We start from the raw sequence: 13,543 nt of genomic DNA, 5'->3' as shown, positions 1-13,543 counted from the left end.
ATTCTCTGAACAGATGAGTCGCTGTCGTCTTTATGAGCATTAAATGTCCTTTAATGAACGCATTTAATCTTCCTTTTTCTCAACACTGTTCTGAAGTGCTTTTCCTGATAAGTTCCTTTTATAGTAACTGTATTTAACATCAGAACATGACGTCTATACTTGGTCTCATTTCTTTGGGATAGACTCATTAATGCGGATCAATCTTGGAACAGATGTATATACGTTGACTCGAAGATGGTGTAACACTTTGAAGGCATTAAGCCGGTCAGAGAATGTTTTTGAGCAATAATTAGTACTTCTTAAATGATCTGGTTCTGATAGATGGTTAAACTCGCCGGTTAGAAAGATATATCAGTGGATGAACAGAGCGGTTGAACTGATGCATATCTCATATACGAACCGTAGTTGGTTTCAAGCTGACCTGTCTTTGTCATACACCAAAATTCTTGGGAATAATATTTTCTTAACACCTGTCAACTTCTGAATAAACTCTGCCACAGTCGAGTCCCCTGTGGAGACTGATGAACTCCCTCATCGGGATACCCCTGACATCGGCTGGGAAATACTTGCCGTAGAATACCTCCTGGAACTGATCCCCAGTGAGGGTAGCCAAGTTCACCCCGTGGGCAGCTCCCTCCTACCATAGGGATGCATCATCCCTCAGCATATAAGCGGCGCACCTCTCTAGGTACTGAAAGTGTATCTCCAAAGACTGGATCCAACCCTCTGCCATGAAAGGGTCAGTGGTACCCCCGAACTCCTTTGCGTTGAGCCGTCGAAACTGCTCGTAGATAAGTCTAGCCATACCCTCCAAGACTCGGGTAGCGGCATCACCTGACGGTGGTGGTGGTAGTGAAAGGCCTCTATCGCCTCCGGAAGTATCTTCATGACAATCTGTGCTAGGAGCGCATCTGGGAGGCATGATATCTGAATACAGTCCAAATATTAAATGTAACCCATCATGCAATTTAATTTATTTTTCAAAACATTTAATATTTAAACCATGAAAGCATCTAAACATGTACCGTAAATCGCTGTAAAACGTATAGCATGCAATCATGTAGGTGATAGCAACAAACTATTTAAAACATTTAAAACATAAAAGCTTACAGACTTGAGGCTTGAAGGCTAAGCTGCAGAAGCTGGCAGTGGCAAAACCTTAAACATGACACTTGCTCTGATACCAACTGAAATGTCTGATGTTTAAAATAAGCTACAATTTTTTTTACAAGCTCCTACTCGAAATTTATATTTACAAGCATGCTTACAATACTGCCAAAAATTCATACTTTTAATGTATCAGTAATCAAATAGCAAGTAAAATATTGCAGTTAAAAATCCATAACAAATCGTCATCCCCAAGCTTACGTTTTAAAGATGTTTCAAATATGAAATATGTGTAAAGTTTCTGCCAACCATCAACATATAAAAACGATAGCGTATGAAAATAAATATCCAAATCATCCTATCTCATAAACATGATGTGCAGAAGAAATAAGGTCCTCGGGTTAGCGTGCGCACATCCAACGCCGCCTACTCAGTCTTCGGCGCCTCCAGTCTCCTCATCGATATACTCACTGCATCATTCACACCTAATGAGTATATAGACTCAACACACATGTAACGTTATAGCAACTACATATACATAACAAGCAACAATGAAAATACATTTCATGATCGTAAAAGTCGCATGCATAATAATAATTTGTTGAAGCATAAATATTTTCATCCTATCACATCATAACAGCATATACGTGTTTGTTTTTCTTAATTTGAATTTTGTTCCTTAGTTGTGAATTTTTTATCATCGTGTCAGTCGGTGGATCCATTTACGTGTAACCATAGTACCCGACGACGGGGACATCAGCGACAGCATTACCCGTCCACTGAGCCCTGGCCTTACATGTCATCGTATTAGTCACAACCAACTCTTATCCTTCAAAACATGTCATCACTTAATAAAACCATGCATATACGTAAATTTTTCTTAAAATCAAGCATGCATCGTATTTTTCTTATTTTCATAAAAAGTCATATTCATGATAACATACATATTTAAAACTTGCCAAAACGTGTTTATGGCGCTTCCAGGGCTAAAACCTCGACCCAGGTGCAAAATGACTATTTTGCCCCTGGAAACCCTAATTTATCGTTTTACCCATGGACCTCAAAATTTCGACCCGAATCCAACCAAACTCTTTAAAACGCCTAAAAACATAATAATAAGCATTTCTAGACGTAACTCAAGCATGTTTCAAAACTTATACGATTTGTTTTAAAACTTGAATAGGGGTCCCGGTTTTAACTCGAATCAACCCGAAACTTAACCAAATTTTTCCCAACTTAAACCTACATGACCAGCCCTTAAAACACTTAATTCAGACCACCTAGGGCCCTCAGAATAGACCGAACAGCTGCTGGAATTAATTAGGCACACAAGCACCGAAAGCCCTAGTGCGCTAAACCCTTGTATTATCGATCCTAGTCCTAACCAACCCAAACCTGCCTTGAACCATTGCTACCTAGGACCAAGATCAGACCAAGGACTCACTCCTGGACCGACCAAACCCACGCCTACATCACAAGGCACGCAGACCTGCCCTTGTATTCAAGTTTGCAATCTTGATTTTGATGATAAAAAACTTGTTAATTTGTGTTGCTAATAATCTACCTTAGTTTGCAGAAGCTAGAATCATTCACAGGTTGTTCACATCGCAAGCTGAAGACCTAGCTGATCGCACAAACTGAATCAGTCTAACTGTTACATCAATTGAGCAGTCCAGCTGATTGTCCAGTTGATAGGTGGTGCAGCAGGAGAACCTCATAAACCTGGCCAGCCGAAGAAGTGTTCAACTAATGAAGAAACCCAGCTGATTAGTTCAACTAAACAAGAGTGAAATAAGTTCAACTGACGAGTCAACTGATTTCACCAGCCCAACTGAAGATCAGCTCAGCTGACCAGTTCGAAGCATCAGTCAGAATATTTCAGCTGTAGATGAAGACAAACTCTTTCAGTAGATTCCAGCTGTGCGTGAATGTACAAAGCCATTGTCCATTCAAATGACAATAATGGACGTTACATCAGATCATTAAATACAAAACATTTAAGAAGTGCAGTCGAAAAGTCGAGACACAAAGTCCAAGAAACGAATTCAAGATGTAATTGATACAATAAATGAGTCTCACTGTACGTTCAGTTTTCCCGCATATATAAAGAGAAGATTAGTAAATACTCAATAAGTAGAATAAAAAGAAGCTGAAGAAAAAGAACGAGATACAAAACCAAAAAGTTTCTTCAAAGAGAGAAAAGAAAGGGCACGCACATTGCACATCAGCTTTCAGAAGCATTCAGCCTAGCGGGACACTTTAACATGTTATCTGCTTAGATTAGAAGCTATTTTCCCTCATTGTGTGAGAACATCCTTGTTCAGTTCTCACACACACAAACACTCTCAACCACTCAAATACAGTCTTCCACAAAGACGTTAAACTTGTGTATGTATTCTTTGACACAGACGTTAAAGAAGTGTTGGCTGGAAGGTGCTGCTTTCAGTCGTAGCTAGGAGTTCAGTTTAGATAGTAGTGTAAGTCCTAGCTGAGTGGGTTTGTACAAAGTGTTTTATAAATCAAAGTCTTCTAGTGGATCCTACCCGAGGCGGTAGAAGGGGTGACGTAGGAGCAGTTGAAGTCTCCGAACATCCATAAACATATCTTGTGTATTTAACTGATTAACTGTTGTTTTCAAACTGTTTGGATCAGTTGGAGTATTCGTCAGTTCAGTTGTCACCATAACTGAACTGATGAATTCAAAAACCAATCTACCCTTTTTCTGTTATTCAGTTTACATGAGTTGAAATGTTTTCTAATATAACAGTCTTCTTCACGAAGAATTACTTCTAGTTTCTTCCGCTTGGTTTTAAACCAAACTCGATTTAATTCATCGGTGTTAATATTCTTAAAACACGAGCTATTGCAGCTCATTGGAGAATATAGTGTTCAAAATGCCTTCGAAGGCACTAGCACACTCGATCCTTTAGTTAGTGTTTTCAGTTTACGTCTTGATAACTTTAGTCTGGCTCGTTTAACTGATCCGTTCGACTCTTGATCAGTTCCAACTTCCTGCGTACTAATGTAAATCATTAGAAACAAATTAGCAAGTTTTTTTAACATCAAAATCGCGAATATAGAATGTTCCAAAAATTTTCATAAAATCTTCTTTGCTTATATGAACCATATACATATGATGTATTTGTTAAATATCTTTCAATGATAGTCCATGGAGTTTTTTCCCATTGTATATCTTTTTCTTCTATTAGAAAAATTAGATCTCAATATTTTGACTCTATATATAGAGTTGAATCACCATCATCACCTTTAATGATATTAGAATATGATGCTTGAGACTAAGAATCTGTAGTATTTATCTGTTTCCGTTTTAAGAATTCTAGAAATTCATTGCATAATAAATCATTTTGCTCAGTATTACTGGCTAACAAACTAGAAATGTTTGGGCTCTAAGCCTCTGTTTTCCATGCTGAGCAATAATATTAGGGGGTTTTGCCCTACCACATATTCCTCTATAAGAGGAATCTCCTCTTCCTCGGAAACTCATACCTGTAAATAATAGAACAAAGTTAAATATTCTCGAGTTAAAAATCTAGTATATGATTATCTTCGCCTTTCTTAAAAATGATTTCAAAATCAAAATGTGCTAAATGAGCATGCCATCTTGCAAACATTTGTTTAGAAACATCATGTTTAAAATCTTTCATAAATATAAATTTTTCATATTTACAATCAGTTTTTATAATAAACTTTTGATTGTATAAATCATCTTGAACTTTTCAAATACAAATTTTAAAATACATCTCAAAATAGCTAAAATTTCTTTTTACTACTGTAGAATAATTTTTCTGGGCATTATCCCACTTTCTAGAATAAATCGAATAAGATATTCTTACTTTGTTTTGGAATCTATTTGTGTTAAATTTCTTCCAAATCCTATGTCAGAAGAATAAGTTTATACAATTTTATCTCATTGGAGATTTGCGAGCATAAGACAAGGGAGATTTTTAAATTTTTGTTTAATATTTTTAACAGTTTCGGTATTTTTATTAGACCAAGGTAAAGGATTTTTCTTTAATCTATCATATAAGATAGCAGAATCCTCAGTAAAATTTTTAAAATAATGAGATATATAATTTAAACTTCTTAAAAATATTTGTAACTGAGTTTTATCGATTATAATATCAGAATATTTTAAACCAAATTCAATACTTCTTTGGATATGAATTATTAATACTTCTTTGGATATGAATTATTTTTCCTTTCTCAATTATATGACCAAGAAACCTAATATTAGATTGAAATAAAATCATTTTGGATTTTAATATAAATAGGCCATTTTGGATTACATATTTTTAAACTTTTCTAAATGTGTTAATACATCATTATTACCCAAGAATTTTGGTGTATGACGAAATCAAGACAGCACTTCACTGTTTCATGGAATAGCTGTATTTCGTATATGTAACAGGTATCAGTTCAACCGCCCAGCTCAGCAGCTGGGATATATTCCAACCGGATAAAGCACAAGAAGACTAACCGCTTGAGTTTCAGACTGCCTAGGAATTCAACTGTTTGGATAAAAAGAAGTGTGAACTTGAATTATCTTTCTCAAAACTGGATCATTAAAGAGAGCTATTTATTGCTCAATTATTGAAAGACATTCTCTGACCGATTCTAGACATTCAAAGAATTACACCGCCTAAAAATTCAACTGTTTGGATAAAAAGAAGTGTGGACTTGAATTATCTTTCTCAAAACCGGATCATTAAAGAGAGCTATTTATGGCATCATCCCATTCCGAGGACTCACAGAAATTTATCTCTACACCAGTTCCAAGAATGATCTGCATTTATTTCAAAATCCCAAAAAAAAAAGATCATGTATAGACTAAAAAGTTCTGATGCTGAAAACAGTTACCATAAAAGGGAAGTCCTCAAGAGATGTGATTCAGAACTATGCTGAGCAAAAAGAACATTAAATGCATCGATTAAAGAATAATTAATACTCTTAAAGATGACAGTGACACATCTGTTCAGGGGCTCAGGTTAACGTTGCTTGTCCTTCCCGACCGTTGGAACAATCAGCTATATTAACAGAGAAGTAGCAAGAGAGAAAGAGAGCTCCTTTCACAGCTGTAAAACTATCATCTGATTGCATTCTTTGAAGTTTTTGAGCGAACTCAAAGCTTACTTGATTCATCTCTCAATTAGCACGCATTGAATATAAAGATACTCGATCATTCAAGGATCATTTTCGTGCTACTAAAATCAGATTTTTCATATCAGTAACCTTTTGGTTATTTGGTTAAGTTGTGGTGTATGGTGAACAAAGTGTTCTTAAAATCCAGACGTGTAAAGTGATCACTAAGAGTTCCAAAGCAGGAAGTGTGATAAGTTCTGATTGGAGTAGGCTGTTGAAAAAAGTTTGCAAAGCCAAAGTCTTTTAGTGGAATCCTTCCTGAAGAGGAAGAAGGGGTGCGTAGGAGTATTCAATCTCCGAACATCCATAAAAAAACTTGTGTTGTTAATTTCTTGCATGCACATACTTTTCCAGCTTCATTTTGTAAAGCTTTTGAACGTTTTTAAGCTGTCATTGGAAATTGTTAACCGTTTTCCGCACTTAATAGTGATTCACATTTCCAGCCGTTTGAGAAGATTTTTTCAACCGCCTTAAAAATCAAAGTTTTAAAAACAAAAATTTGAAAGAGTTCATTCACCCCCCCCCCCCCCCCCACCCTCTATACTCTTTCTCGATCCTAACAAGTGGTATCAGAGCGGGGCTTTCTCAAACATTGATCTCTTATAATTACTCATGCCATCGTTCAACAAAATTCCTATGTTCTCTAAAGAATATTATGAATTGGAAAATTCGTATGTAGCCACATCTAGCAGCCCAAGATACGACATGTGGTATGTTAATACTGACGGGCCAATGAAAATTCTAAAAGTAAATACAGTTGCAACAACAACTGAAGATGCTCCCCAGATGGTTGAAAAACACCGATCTGAATGGACAGCTGAGGAAAAAAATAAAGAAAATATTGATATTGTCGCAAAAGATTTTCTTTACAAGACTCTAGACAAAAACATGTTTGCCAAAATCAAGACATGCATTACGGCTAAAGAAATATGGGAAAACCTCACACAACTATGTGAGGGCAATGATCAAACTTAAGAAAACAAGCTGACTATGGCTATCCAAAAGTTTGATAATACAAAAATGAAGCCGGGAGAAACTCTTACAAAATTCGACGAATGGTTCAGTAGTATCAACATCGAACTTATTTCTTTAGGAAAAGAATATTCTAACCGAGAAATTGCTTTGAAGGTTATGCGAGCTCTTCCTAGATAATAGGACGTGAAAACCATAGCTATGCAAGAGTCCAAAGATCTGAACAAGCTGGAACTTCATGATCTCTTTGCATATCTTAAAGCATATGAATTCGAGCTTGGAATACGAACTGAAGAACATCCATCCACCTCCCAACAAACAAAAGCCTTGCCAGCTAACACAGTGACTCTTCCGGTTGAAGAGTCCACGGGTAAGAAAACGGCTGAGCTACTAAGCTATGAAGCCATGTCCCTTTTTGTTAAAAAATTTGGTAAATTTATGTGTAAGAATCAATCACAAATGAATAAATCTTATTTCAAAAAGGACCATACTGATGATGGTCTAGCCTGCTTTAACTGTGGAAAGAAGGGACATTTTATTGCATAATGCAATAGGCCAAGAAAGGAAGAAAAGAAACCGGTTGACAGGAGACGGTTTAAAGACGACCAAAAATTCACGAAAAGAAAGAATCAATGAGTCCTGGTCACAGAAGAAAATAAAGGTAAGTGGGCTTACTCAGAGTCGGAAAGATCCACTTCTGAAGAATCAGCCAATGACTACAAAGTGTCTCATGGATAATGAAGACCCAGAATCTACAGAAGAAATGGCATTTAACTTTGACTCTATTGAATTCACAATAGCTAGACCTGGTCACGACACTGCATGATATGATAAATGAGTTCAATGAACTATCGCAGAAATTCAATGAAGCCAAGGCAGAAAAACAAGACTTGAAAATAAGTTGACTCTCTAGCTATTCGTAGCTGATGCCCCGGAACGTCCCGAGTCAGGGATGGGCCCTAGGACTTCCAGAGCCATGGAGTATATCCATGGTTAGTGCCCGGGCCAGGATGGGACGCCCTCATGTCGATATCATGGCAGAATGGATTAATGACTCGAGCCATTGTACCATCCGGGACACAATTTCTCCGAGATATGAAGTACCCGAGTTCTTCTATGGTTAACCTGAGAGGCATTCTGCTCAGTCACCTCGATATGGGTGAAGTGTTTAATTCCGCCGACAGACAGAGTGAATAGCCGACCTACCTCTGACACTAATGCAAATGGTCAATAAATCAAGTATCCTGGATATGACAAGTACGCGATTTGACATGTCAGATCAATAGGGTATAATCAGCCACCCTATTATATGTAATGCTCAAACACGAGATAAGTCTAGACAGCCACCTTGGTTGTCTAGACGTCCCGGACCGAATATTCCCCCAAAGATAGTGAACATCCCAAGCGGAAGTAGGGGAGAAGCAAGTTCTCGGGAGGAAAGAATCAATCCGGCAGAAAGGAAGGATCCCTCCCCGAGCCGAGGACTAATCAAGATGATTTCAGGAGGGTCTACCGATGGCGATTCCAATCGGGCTCGGAAAGCGAGGAGTAGGAGGGAATGTTTGGAGGTTGATGGAAGGAGGAGAGACGAGCCGGTTATAAGCTTTGGGCCAGAGGATCTCAGAGGAGTAAGCCTACCTCACAATGACGCTCTTGTCATTCAAGCCCGAGTGGCTAACTATGATGTGTTGAGAGTATTTGTTGACAATGGCAGCTCGGTCAATGTCATCTTTAAGGAAGCTTTGGTCCAAATGAATTTACATGAGTATTAGCTAGAGGCAATTGAGACTGCCTTATTCAGTTTCGCTGGGCACGCTGTGTATCCTGAGGGGGAAATCGCTCTACCCTTGACCCTGGGCACTGGAGACCTGAGAAAGACTGTGATGACTGTTTTTACAGTAGTGGATGCCCCATCCTCGTACAATATCATATTGGGAAGGCCGGTCATGAATGAGATGAGAGGCCTGACCTCAACTTATCACCAGAAAATCAAATTCCCAGTGCGAGGGCAGGTTGGAGAAGTTAAAGGAGATCGGCCCTCTTCTCGGAGGTGTTATGGGGAGACAGTCAGGATAGATAAAATGAAGGCGATAAGGGAAGGGAAGGAGAAAGAATGTCAGGAGGAGACCCAAGAGAGAGAAGTGCACTTTGTTGCTGAGGAAGAACAAGAAGTGGTGGAAATTGAGCCAGGAAAGAACGTCCGGGTGGCCCGAGACATCTGCACGTCCACCTGGGTAAATCTCTTGCAATGTTTGAAAACTAACATCAGTGTTTTTGCCTGGTCTCAACAGGAATTGTCCGGGATCTCGTCCCAAGTGGCCAAGCATAAATTAAACATCCTTCCGGGGTCCCGGCCCGTGAAGCAAAAGAAGAGACATTTTGGCCCCGAAAAAGATAAAGTAATTGAAGAGCAAGTGGGGGAGTTGTTAAGGGCCGGGCATATCAGGGAAGTCCAATTCCCTACCTGGCTGTCAAACGTGGTTCTCGTCCCAAAATCTACTGGAAAATGGAGAATGTGTGTTGATTTCAGGGACTTGAACAAAGCATGCCCAAAAGATTGTTATCCACTCCCCCGGATTGACTAGCTAGTAGACTCCACTTCTGGATGTGATTTATTGAGCTTTCTGGATGCGTATCAAGGATATCACCAAATCCCTTTAGCTCTGTAGGATCAGGATAAAGCCAGTTTTATTATCGCCGGGGGCACCTTTTGCTATGTCGTTATGCCTTTTGGATTGAAAAATGCGGGGGCTACGTACCAGCGCCTGATGAATCTTGTCTTCCAAAAGCAAATAGGTCGGAATGTGGAGGAGTATGTGGACGACATTCTAATCAAAACCCGGGAAGGCTCTCACTTCATTGATGATTTAGCTGAAACTTTCACCACTTTGAAACAATACGGAATAAAGCTCAACCCGAGAAAGTGTGTGTTCGGGGTTAAGAGTGGTAAATTTTTGGGTTTTTTGGTAACTGATAGGGGAATCGAGGTTAACCCTGAGAAAATCAAAGCAATAATGGACATGCCTTCTCCTCAATCTGCCCGAGATGTGCAGAAATTAACCGGGAGGATTGTCGCCCTGTCGCGCTTCATTTCCCGATCGGCCCATCGGAGTTATCCATTCTTCCAGGTCCTAAGGAAAGCGCAGAAATTTGGCTGGGACGACAAATGTGAACAGGCTTTTCAGGACCTGAAAAAGCACCTGGCCGATTTACCTATTCTGGCCAAGCCTGAGCCCGGGGAAAAGTTTTGGGCCTATCTCTCCGCTACTGAATTTGCTGTTAGTTCCGTACTCATCAAAGAAGAAGGAGCCGATCAGAAGCCTATATATTATGTTAGTCATGCCCTTTGAGGCGCAGAATTTAAGTACAGTGAATTGGAGAAGGTAGCATTAGCCCTAGTAATGATCGCTCGAAAGTTGAGGCCATATTTTCTCTCGCACGCCATTGTAGTCCTCACCAATTCTCCCCTCGGGAGAATCATGACTCACGCCGAAGTCTCCGGGAGAATGGTCAAATGGACTGTGGAGCTCGGGGAGTATGATATTGAATACAAACCCCGAGCTGCAATAAAAGCTCAGGAATTAACAGATTTCTTAACAGAGATGATTCAACCGGCTGAAGAAGAGGTATGGAGGGTGTTTGTTGATGGCGCATCAAACCTGTCAGGGTGTGGAGGTGGGGGTTGTCTTAATCGCCCCATCAGAAGAGAAAATCAAACTGGCTTTAAGGATTGACTTTAGGGTCACAAATAACGAAGCAGAATACGAAGCTGTTTTGGCAGGGTTACAGGCTGCCCGGGAAGTTGGTGCTTCCCGAGTCATTATTTATTCTGATTCCAAGTTGGTTACCCAGCAGATCAAAGGGACGTACGAGGTCAAGAACGAAAAGATGCTCAAATATTTAAAGCTCATCACTGCTCGAGCATCGTCTCTGATAGACTGGAGTATCGAACAGATTCCCCGAAAAGAAAATGCAGAGGCCGATACTTTAGCCAAATTGGCTACTTCCATGACAGAGATAAATACCCGGGAGGTTCTCTGTTTTACCCATCTGATGCTCTCTATTGAAGCAGAAATACCCCCGGTCTAGAAAAGCTCATTGATGACTCCCATCGTGGAATACATAATACATGAAAAGCTTCCAGAAGATCGAGCCCAGGCTGCAAAAATCAAAAAGCAAGTGCCTAGGTTCGTCATTTTGAACAATGTTTTGTATAGACGATCCTTTCAGGGCCCATTACTCAAATGTTTATCGGAAGAGGAGATACAGTACGTTCTCCGGGAAATACACAAGGGATGCTGTGGGAAACACCTTGGTGGAACAGCTCTGTCTCGAAAAGCTATTTTGATCGGGTTCTGGTGGCCTCAAATGAGCCAGGATGCTGCCCGATTCGTCCAAAAATGTCAGGGTTGTCAACATCATTCTAATTTTCACCATCACCCAACCGCAAATATGCAACCAATCTCTGCATCATGCCTTTTTGACCAATGGGATTTGGATATTGTGGGTCTCTTCCCCATAGCCCGAGCCCAGAAAAAATTCCTCCTGGTGGTTGTGGATTATTTTTCCAAGTGGGTAGAGGCCGAGCCATTAGCCAAGATTACTGAGGATGAAGTCATGAAATTTCTGCGGAAGAATATTGTTTGCATATATGGCATCCCGAGGAAATTAATTTCAGATAATGGAAGACAACTCCAAGGAAAAAAAAAATCACATCCTGGTGGCAAGGAATGAAGATTATTCAATCTTTCACCTCAGTAGCTTACCCTCAGGCTAATGGCCAAACTTAAGTGACTAACAGGATCATTGTGCAAGCCTTGAAAGCCCGGCTCCATGGGAAAGGTAAAAATTGGGTAGAATAATTACCGAGTGTTTTATGTGCATATCGAACTACGACTCGATCATCGACTCGAGAAACACCCCACGGCCTTGTCTATGGTTCCGAAGTAGTCCTGCCGGTGGAAATTGGGCAATCTTCTACTAGGGTAGAATCTTACTCGAGCAACAATGATCTATCCCGGGCCGTTGAACTTGATCTGGTTGAAGAAAAGAGAAATAGAGTAGCCATCCGAATGGAAGCTTATCGCAGTCGGGTAATGAAATCTTATAATAAGCATGTTCGGGCACGAGACTTTCAGATAGGGGACTTGGTCATGAAAAAGTTCAAACCGGTGGGTGATGTAGGGAAGTTAGAAGCCTGGTGGGAAGGACCTTTCAAAATAATTCGAAGCGTCAACTCAGGTGCAGCTTACTACCTCGAAGATTCTCAGGGACATACTCTCAAGAGACCGTGGAATGCTTTTTATTTAAAGAAATGTTATGTTTAAAAGCACGTGTATTTATTCTTTCTTCTTCAAATAAAGAAATGATTCAGGAAAAAGTCTACAAAGTCCAGGGACCCGTACCCTGGCCTAGGGACATGCACCCTGGTTATCTACAAAGTCCAGGGACTCGTACCCTGGCCTAGGGACCCGCACCCTGGTTATCTACAAAGTCCAAGGACCCGTACCCTGGCCCAGGGAACCGCACCCTGGTTATCTACAAAGCTCAGGGACCCGTACCCTGACCCAGGGACACACACCCTGGTTATCTACAAAGCCCAGGGACCCGTACCCTGGCCCAAATGACCCGTACCTCGGTTACAAATAAAGCCCAGGGACCCATACCCTGGTTACCTACCCGGCCTAGGGAATCATTTCATTTAAATTACCTTATCGAGATCAATTTCATAATGAAACCCCCGAATTTATACTTCACGGGGGAATATCGGTTGATAGTTATTATGGAATTCAAGACAGTCCGCATTTCGGAAATATCTTGAGGCAATTATCAAGTATGAAGGCGGCAAAAATATTTCCCTTAAAGAAAGAATATTTATAAGATATCCGGAAACTCGGGAATAAAAAAAAAAGAGAAGAGAGAGAATCCTAATCTACTCGGGGACTTTTCTCTTTGTTCTGCTTCTCCTCCTCCTCATCTGGGAGAGAGGTGGCTGCCCTCTCTAGATCGGGAAAGTCTTCTTGGTCAGCTGGAACTAAGACTGCCTCCTCGAATTGCTCCAGACACTTATTGAAGCCCTGTTCAAAATAGGGGAAGGCTTTATCAGCTAACATCTTCTTGAACTCTGGGGACTTCAGAAAATTTGTCATTTGTTCTTCCTGGGCAGTTTTCAGGAGGTTCAATGCGGTCTGAAAATCCTATGCCCGGACGCGGGAGGACTCTGCCTCCGCCCTTGCTGTTTTGGCCTCCGTCTGGGCCTTAGAAAGCTCTGCTTGAGCCAAATCCATTTGCTGTTGCCAGCAGG

The 13,543-nt window shown here is 40.3% G+C and overlaps 2 protein-coding genes across 2 annotated transcripts; both read left to right on the top strand.

Moving 5' to 3' along the window:
• The first annotated feature begins 8,732 nt into the window (after nucleotides 1–8,732).
• Nucleotides 8,733–10,589, top strand: LOC140824268 (uncharacterized). Its single transcript, XM_073185865.1, has 4 exons — nucleotides 8,733–8,957; nucleotides 9,012–9,473; nucleotides 9,531–9,719; nucleotides 9,909–10,589. The coding sequence occupies exons 1-4, from the start codon at nucleotides 8,733–8,735 to the stop codon at nucleotides 10,587–10,589; spliced, it is 1,557 nt and encodes a 518-aa protein (XP_073041966.1).
• A 295-nt stretch (nucleotides 10,590–10,884) lies between these two features.
• On the top strand, nucleotides 10,885–11,328 carry LOC140824267 (uncharacterized). Its single transcript, XM_073185864.1, has one exon. It carries the CDS (start codon nucleotides 10,885–10,887, stop codon nucleotides 11,326–11,328), a length of 444 nt encoding a protein of 147 aa, XP_073041965.1.
• The last annotated feature ends 2,215 nt before the right edge of the window (nucleotides 11,329–13,543 follow it).

This window comes from Primulina eburnea, chromosome 2, assembly GCF_022965805.1.
Source record: "Primulina eburnea isolate SZY01 chromosome 2, ASM2296580v1, whole genome shotgun sequence".
Taxonomy (NCBI): Eukaryota; Viridiplantae; Streptophyta; class Magnoliopsida; order Lamiales; family Gesneriaceae; genus Primulina; species Primulina eburnea.
Note: the sequence above shows the minus strand (reverse complement) of the source record. Positions and strands in the feature narration are given on the sequence as shown.

Coding starts and splice junctions, on each gene's coding strand:
- LOC140824268 (XM_073185865.1), top strand. CDS start 8,733: ATGATTTCAGGAGGGTCTACCGATGGCGATTCCAATCGGGCTCGGAAA. Junction 8,958..9,011: donor TTGTTGACAATGGCAGCTCG/GTCAATGTCATC, acceptor CATGAGTATTAG/CTAGAGGCAATTGAGACTGC. Junction 9,474..9,530: donor ACATCTGCACGTCCACCTGG/GTAAATCTCTTG, acceptor TGGTCTCAACAG/GAATTGTCCGGGATCTCGTC.
- LOC140824267 (XM_073185864.1), top strand. CDS start 10,885: ATGGCGCATCAAACCTGTCAGGGTGTGGAGGTGGGGGTTGTCTTAATC.